We start from the raw sequence: 14782 nt of genomic DNA on the forward strand, positions 1-14782 counted from the left end.
GAGTTCTAGAAGATGTAAACCAGGCTAGTGATAGAACATATGGAAAGGAAAAGCATAATTGCTAGAGAGAAAACAGCATCATTTAATTTATTAGCTATAACAGAGAAAAGAATCAAAGAACTGCAGATTTCTATGCAGGGAACTGAAGAGTAAGGGTTAAAGAGGTCAGATGAAAGTCTCCATGCAGCCTCTGTATGTTTTTAGACTTGTTAGCCTACTGGTAAATGATAGTGATTAAAAGCCCATGCTGTGGGTACAATGGGAAAAGTTGAAAGTACCTCATTTGATGACCAATACTTTGTGCCATGCTGGGTAGTTCCAGCTAACATAAACTGAAGTTTCCAAGAATACATTGTAGTAGGTGTAAAGATACTTAGAGAAATATATGCTTGGAAATATAACTTCTCATAAATAAAAATGGGGGAGTTTTATTAAATGTATGCAAAAATATATTGCCAAAATAAAATGTAACAATGGTGATCTCTAGGTGGTAGAATTTCTTTTTATATTTGTATTTAATTTTTTAAAAATTAGCGTGCATTGCTTTTACAATCAGAACCATCTTGTAAATACAAAGAGGAGGTAGATAGTAGAGAAATGCCTGAGTGCAAAGTAAGTAATCAAGTTATAGACTGGGCAAGAGACTTAGCAGCCAGGATGAGAAGGTGAACAGTTGATGTAGGGGCCATACGATATTAATAACCCTTACTTTTAGAATCACTGGGGCAGACCTCCTTCATGGTATTTTATTGCTTTTAATTAAGCACAGTATGTTGTATCTCATCTTTTCTCTTCCCAATCTTTTAAGGTTATGAAACTGAGAAAATTGGCACAGCAGGTTGCTAATTGCCGCCAGTGTCTTGAACGGTCAACAGTCCTCATCAACCAAGCTGAGCATATTCTGAAGGAAAATGACCAAGCCCGGTTTCTGCAATCTGCAAGAAATATTGCTGAAAGGTATATATGCTCCTTATATTCTTTTGAAATGCCCGCTCTTGTGAAAGGGGGCTGGCTTAAAGTCACTTAATTCTCTTCAGCCATTGTACAGTAGCTGCCACCTGAAGATTTTTACCAGCTAGGTAAATAATTGAGCCTCAGTGATAAATTACCCTGCAGATATCTTGACCCCTTCCTCTGTCTTTGCAGCCCACCAGCTTTCTTTCTAAAATATTGTTTATGGTTTATTTAACTTTATTTTATGTGCATTGGTGTGAAGGTGTCAGATCCCCTGCAACTGGAGTTACAGACAGTTGTGAGCTGCCATGTGGGTGCTGGGAATTGAACCTGGGTCCTCTGGAAGAGCAGTTAGTACTCTTAACCACTGAGCCATCTCTCCAGCCCCCCACCACTGTTTTAATACACAGCCTTAAGCTTCCTGCTAGGTCTTGAGCAATCTGTTATAGTTATGGTGTATGGAATAGAAACTCTGGATTGCATTGATAGGGTATGCCTTTCCTAAGCCTATGTACTTTTAAAAAAATAAATCAAATTCGCTCCTACTTCCTTGACTTGAATTCCTTTCCTAGCCCCCTGTTTTCCTTCCCTACTTCATATGTTCTCTTTTTTCCAAACCACTGAGTTCATTTATTGTTGTTGTCTGTATGTGCATAGGTGTATATACAGTTTTTAATGTTTGCATTTTGGTTTTTCTTGCAGAAATTCCTTAGAATAGTAATTCTTGGGCTTTTGTTTAATCATTTGGTCCTTTGAAAATTAATGTCATGAACATTGCTCCAGAGTGTCAGAGAACTCTTGGATCATTAATAGTCTATCTATTGTCCCAGAGTCAATGCTCCTAAAGGAAATCATTGTCCAGTAAAGCCACCAATCCTTCAAGAGGTTACAGTAGACCATTAGGCCAGATATGATCTCCTTTACATATTTCACTCGCCTTCATTGAAGACTGGCTTTTAAAATCACGATCTTCCTCCCATTGGTAGTGCCATTAATCTTGGTCAGTTCACTCAGACAACTAACCCATGTAATACTCTAACCACCTAGTCATCCACCTTCTCTTATACCTTCTCCAGAGACTCCCAACTTGGATTCTCTTTATCCAGTCGTGTCCTGAACCACATCTCATCCTCATCACTCAGAATCACACAATCATAAACTAAAGTATCACATTTTCTAACCACAACCTCTTTTTAAATTCAACTTTATTGAGATCTCTAACTCTTGACTCATAGATACACTGTCCTATTTTCTATGAGTGACCTCTTGTCTCTACTTTGTTCTATGCTTATTTGGGCTTTGCGGTTTATCACTTCAGCCACTCTCTCTCTTTTCCCAATTCTCCTTCCCATCGCCCAGTCTGACAAAATCCCAAACTTGAATCAGCCCACCTTTTCCCATGCCTGTATTTGACTTTCTGAATTTTGGTAGAGAAAAATCACACAACCAAGTATGCACCACACTACTGAGCGTGCAGTACTAACTCTGTTACTATGGTCAGCTTCCTTTTCAATCCAGCTCCACAATGCTATTTCAAATCTTATTGTACTCACCCTAAATTTCAACACTGCTGTGTTTCTGCTCATGCTTGCCAAATTATATAGATAGTGTTAAGTATAAATGATAATGTTTAAGTTCTCGTATCAAATTTCTAGACGTAGTTATGTGCATATGCCTTACTTCCACCTTCCTTCTGGTTCTAATAAAAGACTTGTCTCCTCATTTGTGATTTGGCTATGTGCATCCTTATTTTTTATAGCTTCAATTTTCCACACAGTTGTTGGTTTCACATCCGCTTTTAGGCCCACTCATGTCTCCATAGCCTAAAACAAAATTTAAAAAACCACAATTTTCTTCTACCTCATATTCCCCATAGTTGTCATTGTATTTCCCTTCTCTTTGAAGACAACTGCTTTCTACTTCCTCAGTCCTTATTTTCATTAAATGTTAAATCTTGTTTACAAAAAATGACACCTTGTACGTAGTTAGAATGTAAAATATAGCAAAATTATATTGCCAGAAACAGCACTCTCCTATTATCCAAAACATATAGGTTGTATTAATCCAGCAGCATTTATAATCAAATGTCTTTTAGCAGCTGTTGCTCCTTCCTCAGCTGTCAAACAATTCAAAGACAACATAATAACATACAGTATCCAGATTCTCTGTGTAGTTTCCATCTTTATGTGGCTTTATTTTGAACTCTATTTCTTTTATTTTTATTTTTAGTTTTTGGTTTTTTTGAAACAGGGTTTCTCTGTGTATCTTTGGCTGTCCTGGAACTCACTCTGTAGACCAGGCTGTCCTTGCACTCACAGAGATCCACCTGCCTCTGCCTCACAAGTACTGGTATTAAAGGTGTGTGCTACCACATCCAACTATTCTCATTCTTTCTTTTTTTAAGTACTCTGTCCTTTTTCTTTTCTCTCCCAAGCCTATGTATATTTTTTAAAACATACTCTAAACCATTTAGAGGTTTTTTTTTTTATCTGAATCTATCTTTACTGTATATCTCTCTTTTTCTGACCATATGAGTCTTTAATTTGCTAAGTGATATGGCCAGGATTAAAGCCATGGCTTTGATGATTGGATCCACCCCATTCCTTAGCTTTCTGAGAGTCTAGCTTCATGGTGGAGTTACTGGAAGGAGCCATGTTTATTGCCACAACTCCATAGAGTTTCAAGATTCCTGCCACCACCAAGAATCATGCTGTTGGCTATTTATAAACATATTTTAAGTGTTCGGTGGTGGGGCCTCTTAAAAGAACTGCAAGATTTTTGCAGCTAAAGCTGAGTCAGGAAGCCTCTCTTAAATGAGACGCGCTTGCTTCTAGCAAACAAAGCCCACCTGAGAAAATGCTGCTACCAAGAAACTATGCTCAACTCTGTTCTTTTATGTCTAGAATTACTTTCCAATATCTCTCAGGTTTTATGTGGATCGAGTTGACCATGTTGGGCACCAGATGAAGATGGAAGTTATAAAAATAATCTCATACTAGAATTGAGTGTAATAAAGGGTTATTTATTTAGTGGTAGACTCAGAAATCACAATCCTCTGCACAAACAGGGAACAGAAACCGAATCCAGAAGCAGGGAGTGGGGGGGGGGATGCAAGCATGAGCTTTACATTGGCATTTATAGTATAAGAGGCCACACCCAAGTGGACTGGTATCTTAAAGGAGTTCCTACAGCACACATGAGCCCTAATACCTCCATTTTCTCAGTGTTCTCTTCTGTTGGTCTCTTTTGTTCTTGAAAGTTTCACTCCTATTTTCATCGTGTACCTGATTTTATGAATCTATATATAAATCTAAAAACTACAAATGAGAAAAAAGCATATGATGCATTTTGAGACTGGTTTCATTTGCTTAATTGAACATCTGTAGTTGAATTCATTTTCCAACAAAGTAACTTCATTCTTCTTTTTGGCCCCCCAAATACATACATACATACATAATACACACACATATATAATACATACATACACATGTGCATACACATGTGCATAGATATCATATTTTTTTTCATTATCCTATTGTTGGGCACCTAGATTGGTTCCATAACTAGACTATTATGAAACACTGATGTATAAGAAACTTTGTGATATGTTGACTTGGAGTCTTTGGGGTAAATATCCAGGAATGTTGTAGCTGGGTCATATGGTAGATCTATTTATCATTCTTTTTTTTAAAAATATTTATTTATTTATTCATTATGTATACAATATTCTGTCTGTGTGTATGTCTGCAGGCCAGAAGAGGGCACCAGACCTCATTACAGATGGTTGTGAGCCACCATGTGGTTGCCGGGAATTGAACTCAGGACCTTTGGAAGAATAGGCAATGCTCTTAACCACTGAGCCATCTCTCCAGCCCCCTATTTATCATTCTTGAACAGCCTTCATACTGATTTTTATAACTAGTTTACATTTCCACTAGCAGTATATAAGGGTTTCCTTTTATCCATATCCTGGCCAGAATTTATTATTTTTTAAATGATTATCACTCTGACTTGGATAAGATGCAATCACAATGCAGGATTTATTTGCATTTTCTGATGGTTACTGAAGCTGAACATTTTTTCATGATTGTTGTTCACTTGCATTTTATCTTTCTATTTTGGGGTTTGATCTGTGTGTATGCATGCATGCATGTGTGTATGAAGGTGCACGTGTTTTCCCATGCCCATTTGTATGTGTGTGCATGTGGTGAGCAGGGGACAACCTTAGGTGCCATTACTCGGTCTTCATCCATTTTGTCTTTTGAGATATGTTCTCTCACTGGCATAGAATTCACCAAATAGGCTAGCTGGACAATGAGCTTTGGGTATCTACGAATCTGCCTTCCCAACACTGGAATTATAAGTATAACCTACCATATCATGCTATTTTTCACATGGGTTCTGAGGATTGAACTCAGGTCCCCATGCATCCACAGTAAGCACTTTACCAACTGATCTATCACCCAAGCCCCCCACATTTTATCTTTTGAGATCTATTCATGTCATTAACACATTTATTGATTGCATTGTTTGATGTATTGCTGTTTGGTGTGTTCTTTATATAGTCTAGATATTAATCCTCTGACAGATATAAAGCTAGCAAAGGTTTTTTCCTATTCTGTTGGCTGTCTCATCACTCAATCAACTATTTCCTTTGCTAGATAATGTTTTTAGTTTCATGAGGTCACATTTCTCCTTCATTCACATTATTTCTTTAGTGACTGGTCAAGTTGTACTACAGAGTCATAGTAACTAGAATAGCTAATTAAAATGATCCCTGACTCAAAGACAGAAGCATACATTGATAAAATTAGAATAGAAAACCTACATGTAAACTCACACAGCTATCGCCACCTGATTTTTTTTTTTAAAGATACCAAGAATACATATTGGAGGGAGAAAATAGTCTCTTCAACAATTGGTGATTGGAAAAAATGAGCATTCACTTGTATATGAATGAAGCTAGACCCTCACCTCTCACCCTGCATAATTATTAGCTCCAAATAGATGAAATATCTTAATTTGAGACCTGAAATATTAAAACTGTTACAGGAAATAAGCAGGAGAAACAATTCCAGATATGAGCAAGGATACAATTGTTTTGTCTTTTTGAGGCAGGGTCTCAAATTTAGCTGTTTTTACATGGAACTTACTCTGTCGTGTACACTGTCATCAAACTCTGAACAATACTCCTGCCTCAGCCTCCTCAGTGCTAAGAATATAGGCATGAAATTATTAATTCTTTCCTAATCTTCTGTTCATCATTCTATTAAAATTGAACTTTCGACATTTGAACAAAAATTTACAAGAGACCTTCCCTTTTAAAGCATTCTATTAATTCATTGCATTTTGAGCATATTACCCTCTCCCCCAACTTTTCTCATATTCACCTCCACCTCTTTAGTTACCCAATTTCACATTCTTTCCTTTTGTTAATCCATCATGTACAGTTTGTACTACTCAGCTACTCTTAGATGTGAGTCCTGCCCGGTTGACAGATCAGGGGTTTCACCATTAAAGGAACTGACACCCCCTCTCTATCAAATGCTATCAAATGCAAATAGCTCCTCAGCTAGGGGAGGAACTCTATGCTCATCTTTCCTCTTCCAACTGAGATTTTGTCTGCATTAAACTAGTACACGTTTTGTGCATGCTGTCAGCATTGTGAGTTCATATGTGCAATAACAGCCTGGTTGTGTCCAGAAAACAGACTCATTGAAGTCCTTCATTACCTCTGACTCCTAAGATTTGTATGCTCCTTTTCCTTGAAGATCCATGAGCCTGGAGGAGAGGAACATGATACAGGCATCCTAAATGGGATGAGCACTATGTAGTCTCTTATTCTTTGCATGTTGACTGTGTGTGGGTCTCTATTGATTGCTATCTACTGTAAGAAAATGCCATGTGGAAACCTACAGTAGAATATATATATATATTATATATACATATATGCATTATATATGTATATATATATATATAGAGAGAGAGAGAGAGAGAGAGAGAGAGAGAAGCGATAGAAAAAGTTTAAGTGAAGGTACCTTATAATAGGGGATTGACACCCCAAACATAGACTAACACATAAAAAAAAAAACTCAGTGCGAAGGATAATTCTTTGTGATTCATTGTTTCAGGCCTCTGCTAGGACCGGTGTATTACTTTCAGTACTTTCCTGAATACCTGGTAAACTTTTGACTTCCCTTTTAAGTTTCAGTTCTGAAAGATGTTGGGAAGCTATGAGGGGGCGGGGGCAATTTGTTGCTTGGTGAACTTTGCTGTAGGATTATAAAACAGAATGCCAGCTTTTTATTGTTGGATCTCAGCTGTCAGTAACTGTAGGTGTTTCTTTTGGATCTGTTTCCCTTGGAATGAATCCTGAACCCTCCTGCTTTTGGTGGGCAGGGTATATGGGGTGGGACAGGCTTATAGACCCTGCTGTCAGCATTCTATGGGCCAAGCAGGGAATAAGACTGAGAAATCACACACACACACACACACACACACACACACACCCTCTCTCTCACACACACACACACACACCCTTTTTTTTTTTTTTATAAAATGTCAAAACTCTGCCAGCGTTCTCTGGTCTGTTGTTGGTTACTGCACATCTGTCCCTTTCCAGTTCCAAACATTTGTTGACAAGTCTCTTTGTTGCTGGCATCTCTTTGTTTCATTCTCTTTGTCTTTGTAGGTTTAGACCATTTTTAATTCTTTTTCCTTCCAGTGGGATTTTAGGAAAGCAGAGATGAGATATGTGTTTCAACCACTATATTTAACTGTCCTTCCTCCGCAGGCCTCTGAAATGTTTTCTCCCATCTTAACATTATTGAAAGTGTTCGTTTCAAGGTCACCAAAAGAAGACCTTGTTGCTAAATATAAGACTTGCTCCTTTGTTTCATCTTTCCCTTTCATCTTATTGGTATCTCAGTCGCATGTGTCCCTACTGACTGTGTTTATCTGAAATCCCTCTGTTTTGTCTCTCATAAAAATTCCCATTACCTATCCACTTTGCTTTCTTTTTCTTTTCCTTTCTTTTTTGACATTGAGAGCAGCTTTTCCTTGATCTATTTCCTTAACGATATTGTTCTTGCTGATTCAATATTATGAAAGTCTCTTCTCCCGGCACAGTTTTCCTTACAAATTCATTAGCTTTTAAGGTTTCTATTACCATTTAATTATGATCAAATGCTATGTTGATGATACCCAAATCTCTATGTAAATCTTTTCATGGGCTTAAATGTATGGAATAGATGGCTATCTCTGTGATGCCATCCGAGAATCATCCTCACAATATAAATATCTTTTTCTCTGGTCTCTCATGGAATCTGAAATTCATCCCTATTCTTATTCATTGTATTGTATTAATATATGATAACCACATAAAATGAAATATTAGCTGGGAGATATATACCTCTCCAACATTTTCTGTATTATCTTGTATAATGATCAAGGTCTTGAGAGATTGCAATGAGATGCTAATGTATAAACACAGAAACAGAGACCACAGAAAGATCCAACACCCCATATTGTCACTTGTAACACATTTCTAGCTTTCCAGCCACCACTAACATTTAGGAATATAGTATTGTAATTTTGAAGTAATTGTATTACTTCACAAATGTAAAATAATACTGTATATACTCCATTAAAGCTGTTGCTTGAAATAAGATTTCACAAACTTTCTCTCATATCATTAAAAACTATTTTTGGATGGCTTATGGCATTATATATATTATATATTATATTATATATTATATATATTATATATTATATTATATAATTATATATAATATAATATATATATTATATATATAATATATTGCAATACTTAATTTGGTCTCCGATGTTAGAAAATTAAGTTATATGTGGTATGTTGAGTGCATTGTGGTTATCATTACATGAATCTCAGTTATTTGCTTTGTAGGAATTTTATTAAGGGGACCAATGAGATGGTTCAAAAGTTAAGAGCGCTTTCTGTGTAATCATGAAAACTAGAGTTAAGATCCCACCACCCGGGCTGAAGAGCCCATCACCTGCACTAGAGAGATGGCTCAGAGGTTAAGAGCACTGGCTGCTCTTCCAGAGGTCCTGAGTTCAATTCCCGGCAACCACATGGTGGCTCACAGCCATCTATAATGAGATCTGGTGCCCTCTTCTGCCCTGCAGGAATATATAAAATAAATAAATCTTTAAAAAAAAGATCCCACCACCCACACAAGATAACTTCCCTGCCCTACCCATGCCTATAACCCCAACTTTGAGGGGTACAGATTCAGGAGGATTTCTGGAATTGTCTGGCTTCCAGTATTTATGAAAAACGTGGGCTCTAGGTTTGGGAAGTCTCACAGGAATAAGTGGATAGTGACAGATGAGGACTCCACACCCTCTTATGGTCTCTGCCTGTATGCATAGTCTCACACGCTTGTGCACACATGTGCACACACACACACACAAATAGATGACTAAATCTTTTAAAATATTTATGAAGTAGAACTAGTGTCAACAAATATTTCATCATCAACTGTTTTGATATGCAGTGTTCCCCTCCCACATATCTATTTCCGTTTCAATGAGATATGTGCATCAGCACTGAGGTACAGCTCCACATTGTCATCCTCAGTAGCCTGTGGAGTTCTGACCCCTTAGAGACCTCGATCCAGACCAAACTGGGATTCATGGATTTGATGTAGAGAAGAATTTCAAAACCAGCCAGTGTGATGAAGCAGAGTTGGAAAGTGCATTAAGCACAAGGGTTAGGAGAAAGAGGCACCCATGGAAACAAAGACACACCTAAGAGTGTGAACTTGGCCTCCCCTAAGAGTTACAGAGAATTAAATACCCATGTATGGATGTGAACTCCTCAAGGGAGCCACAGAAAATAAGACATGCACAGAGTATAAGAAAGAGTCATGGAAAATTAGGCATACCGAAGTTGTGGATGTGGGCTCCACAAGGGAGGCGCATAACTAACGGCCTTGGCATTAACCGTATATACCCTTGTGCTGGCCCTCAAGTTACAGCTTAAAAGGTTGCTAGCTAAGAAACCTTAGCGCCTTTTGTCGCCCTCTTTCTCTCTCTTTTGAGAATTGAGATTATATGGTGACTCTGGAGATGCCTTGTATTGAGTTCTAACCTGATGGGTTAAGCCAGAAGATACTGTGGTCTTACAAGGGGCTTAGTACAAGCCTTTTCTCTCTAAATGGGATTTCTGGTGAGATTAGAGAAAAATACAGCTTTACAGCTGAAAAGGGAGAAACTTAAGCAGTTGTTAATTGTGCTAAAATTCTTTCTTCATTTCTGGGTGAGAGGCCCCGTTTTTCTCATGCCCCCCAATTTTCCGTCTTTTTATCTTGCTTCATGTAGGCATTGTTTAATACAGACATAAAAGTTCTTATATTATCTTGCTTGTAATCTAAATGCTTTCCCGTCTTAATTTACATTTCTTCAGTTTCTCATGTATTTGGATTTTCTGTGGCAGGATCTTGCCATGTAGCCCGGCCTGGGACTCATGATCTTGCTGCCTCAACATCCTGAGTTCTGGGATTCCAGGTGTGCGCTGACATGCCCTGCTGTGTGCTTGCCCTTTAAAGTCTTCTCGGCTGTTTTGTTCCATAGGGCACTGTTATTATTGCCGCTGTTATTTTTGCCTAGTCCTGGCTGACCTAGTACTCCCTTCGTAGTCCAGTCTGACCTCAAAGCCTAGAAATCCTCTTGAGTTCTGGGATTACAGGTATTCACCACCACATCTGGCTTGTTTTCATGGTGCTGTTGGTTTATTTTTAATTAAGTAATGTATGTATCTATTTATTATCCATTCATTTATTGATGTCCCTCTTTGTGGGTATGTGTGTGAATCCACATGTGTGAGATCAGAAAACAACTTAGGAAAGTTGATTCTCTCCTTTCACAGTGAGAGTTCTGGAGATCAAACTCAGGCAGTCAGGCTTGATGACAGACACCTTTACCCATTGACCATCACACTGGTCCCATGTTTTCATGGTTTTTCAATCAATTTTTCAGGTGTGTGTGTGTGTGTGTGTGTGTGTGTGTGTGTGTGTGTGTGTGTGTGTGTGCAGTATTAGAGAACTGAAGCCAGGGATTTTTGACTGCTTAGTAAATAAATCCTCCACTCCCTTTTCAGTTCTGTTTCCACTCCTGTGCCTGTCACAGCCAGTGGTCTCTGGCAGGAGACACAGCACTACACTGTCCCCTCCCTGCAGCAGCCTGAGGGGTTCTTTTCCGAGACTGCCACTGGAGTGATGACAAGGAATCTCAGGCTGAGTCAGCTGGGAGCAGAATTGGAGTGTCTTAGGCAGACCGTTTCACATCGATTTGAACCTGAGTGTAAATAGAAAGAAAGGTGCTCGGGAAAAGGATACAGCGCAGCCAAGAGCATGAGTTTGGGCTTCTCAAGAAAGCGTCCCCCTTGAATGCCTTAGCAGTGCCTGAATATAAAATGTTACAGTCTTTTGAAATTATATAGCTTGAAGTGTTTCAAAAGAAACACCTCTACTCTGTCTCTTTCTTCTTTTTGATAAGTGAAATAATGGAATGACTCTGTAGGAGCCTTGGGTAAGATTGCAACCTGATAAGGCAAAACCAGGGTTCTGCAGGTTACACAAGGGTCTTAAGACATGCCTTTTATTGTGAATAGGCTAAGTTATTGTGAGATTTCATAACAGTTGAAGGCTTATAGCAGAGACCCCCTTAATTTTCCTGCCCTGTTATTCTGCCTCATTAATACTTCACTTACTGCTTATTCCTAGGGGACTTTAAGATCCCATTGACTTCCCTCCCCTACAGCTTTAAAACTGTTCTTAAAGCATAAATGCAGGGTGGCCTCAAACTCACAGAGATCCGCCTACCTCTGCATCCTAAGTGCTGGGATTAAAGGCGTGCAGAAGGGGAGGAAGGGAGGGGAGCAGAGATAAATATATAACTCAATAAAAACAATTTAAAAAATATAAATGTGGGTGCTGGGGATTTAGCTCAGTGGTAGAGCGCATACCTAGCAAGCACAAGGCCCTGGGTTCGGGCCACAGCTCTGAAAAAAGCCATAGATGTATGCACATCACTCCTCTATCTAAATTGCTCCAGTGGCTCCTATTATTCTTAGGTTAAAAGTTTAAGCTAAAAACAAAGAAGATAATGCCTTACATGATTTTGCCTCATTCTCTACCCTTTAATCTTTGCTAAGTATTCATAATGTAGTCATGGCTTAAAAGTAACTTCCAGCCAGGCATGGTGGTGGCGCACGCCTTTAATTCCAGCACTTGAAAGGCAGAGGCAGGCAGTTCTCTGTGGGTTCGAGACCAGCCTGGGCTACAGAGCTAGTTCCAGGACAACCAGGGCTGTTACACAGAGAAACCCTGTCTCAAAAAAACAGAACAAAACAAACAAAACAGAACCACCACCAACAAAATACACACATACAGAACAATAAAACAAAAAGTAACTTCTTCTGGGGATAGTTGTCTTTGTATTGTTAATCTCTCATTTCTTAATACTGTCATGCAGTGTATTCCAGAAACATCTACATTCTCAGAAATAGTCAAGAGGTATTATTTGTAGACATGCAGCAGAGTATATATATTTGCTCAATTCCTCATGTCCTTACAAATGGCTCAGCATAAAAATTTCTGTTCTGATTTTCCTCTACTCTATGCCTCTTCTGTCTGCTAGAATCTGCATAGTGTTTCCAAGATAATGACTGTTTCCTTCTATCTTGCCATTTGTATGCACAAGGACCTTCAGTTCCTCTCACTCAGAAGATCTGATCCAGAACTGAAACCTGACGATTTTTGTAAAAGTTCCTTCAGATAAGTCTGATTAATCATCAGATCATAAGAATTGCTGACATACATAAAATGTACACATAAAGTTAGCAATAAATAAATGGTTATGGAAACAGAGTTTAGAATCAAATGGATATGGGTTCAATTAAATTTTGACTTTTTACTATTGTGTGTGATTTTGGCAGCTTACTTAGCTTTTAAATGTGCATGCTTCCTCACTTACAAAATGGAAATAACATCTACTACATAACATTGTGGTAGGGAGAAAATTAGATAATTTATGTAAATTTTCATTTTTATGCACTTAGTATATATATATATGTATATATATATATATAGCATGAATATATATACTCTCTATATTAAACATTCCATAAATGGTAGCATCATATTGTCACTGTAAGTCATTCAGTCGCTCATTCAGCATGTATTTTATTCCCTATGTATCTAACATTGTTTTAGGAACTATAGAAGAAGATATAACAGTACAAAACTGGATCCTTATTGCTGGGTTTCTTAAAAGTAGCTGGGGAGATGAGCCCAAGGATTTAACCCTGTTGGCAGAGTGTTTGCCTGGCACACACAAAGTCATGGGTTGAACCCCAGCATGTTCTAAATTGAACATGGTGGCACATGCCCATCTTCCCAACCCTCAGAAAATAGAAGCAGGAGAATCAGGAGTTCAAGGTTATTCTTAGCTGTGTAGCAAGTTCAAGACTATTCTGGGATACATGAAACCCTATCATAAAGAAACAAACAAACAAATAAGTGAGAAAGAAGATAAGAATTAGTTTGGGACATAACATTATCACAGTATTATGACATCAGAATAATATAATGAAATATAAATATTGTAAAAGAGAAAATAATGAATAGTATTAGTGGGAAGGCATTCATCCATCATGATGGTTTGTAAATTAGCATGAAAAAGATGTAGAAAAACAATCTTAAACTGCTCTCACTAAGCCAGCAGAGGACTACTTTGATGCTGTCTGCCAGATGGAAAATGATGCAGAGGGGAAAAAATCCTGTATTTACTTCTCAAAATTAAGACAGAATGGAGGAGTGTATTTGAGGGGTGAACATATGTGTATAAATATGGTTTAACTCTTAATTGATTCCTTACAATTAAAATTGAAACTGTTTCCATTGGAAAGGCAGAAATGTGGTATTTTCACTTACAAGTGATTCATTTTTACCTCGTTAAACCAGAAATCAAACATTAGATGAAGGTTCCAAGCCTATTTTGATGTATATTGATGTATTTTTTTTTCTTTTCAGGGTCGCTATGGCAACTGCATCTTCTCAAGTTCTGATTCCAGACATTAATTTTAATGATGCTTTTGAAAACTTTGCTTTGGATTTTTCTAGAGAAAAGAAACTATTGGAGGGGTTAGACTACTTAACAGGTGTGAATGTACTGTGCTTTCCTTCCCATTTTATTTAATTGTCTTTCTGTACCCTTTTAGTCTAAAATAATCTGAAAAGGAAAAGATTTACTATGAGAGTTTTTACATAAACCTTTACATACCACATGCATCTTTTCAGAAAAGATCAGGTATGTTCAGGGTGGTATAGTTTTAGCCCACATGTACCTTTATAGAAACAATATCTTTTGGTTCATGTTACATAAAAGAAAAGCGGATGTCTGGGGGGAGGGGCTGTGGCTCATTGACAAAGATCTTGATCAGTATTTCATATGGTTCAGTCCTGGGTAGCAACAGAAAGAAGAGCTTTATCAAAACAAATTTGTCAAATTTGTTTCTTATTAAGTATCATATTACTTCCCTGAGCTGTTAGGACTCAGGATTAGTCTTCCAGACAAATTTTTCATGTACCAAATTGGTGTCAGAAGTGACAGTCTACGTTTGTTAAGCTGATTGGAATAAAGACTAAAAATACCTGTGAAGAATACAAAGAAAGTAAAGGATGAAACCAGCTTGTTAAGAATGCTGGCTACCTTCAGGATTACTCAATGGTCATTTCTTGAGAAAAATCTACACACAATAACCTTGTTTGTAGCTATATTGTTA

At 37.8% G+C, this 14782-nt stretch overlaps 1 protein-coding gene across 1 annotated transcript in view; it reads left to right on the top strand.

Annotated features, from left to right (window-relative positions):
• Positions 1–14782, top strand: part of LOC121437002 (probable E3 ubiquitin-protein ligase MID2) — a 49662-nt gene that overhangs the window by 18273 nt on the left and 16607 nt on the right. Inside the window, exons 4-5 of the mRNA XM_041636887.1 lie at positions 809–957; positions 14031–14158. Of these exons, the coding sequence (XP_041492821.1) occupies positions 809–957; positions 14031–14158 (277 nt within the window). The remainder of the gene's footprint in view (positions 1–808; positions 958–14030; positions 14159–14782) is intronic.

The sequence above is a fragment of the Microtus oregoni genome, unplaced genomic scaffold (assembly GCF_018167655.1).
Source record: "Microtus oregoni isolate MIOR12 unplaced genomic scaffold, Mior012 000050F_019, whole genome shotgun sequence".
Lineage (NCBI taxonomy): Eukaryota > Metazoa > Chordata > Mammalia > Rodentia > Cricetidae > Microtus > Microtus oregoni.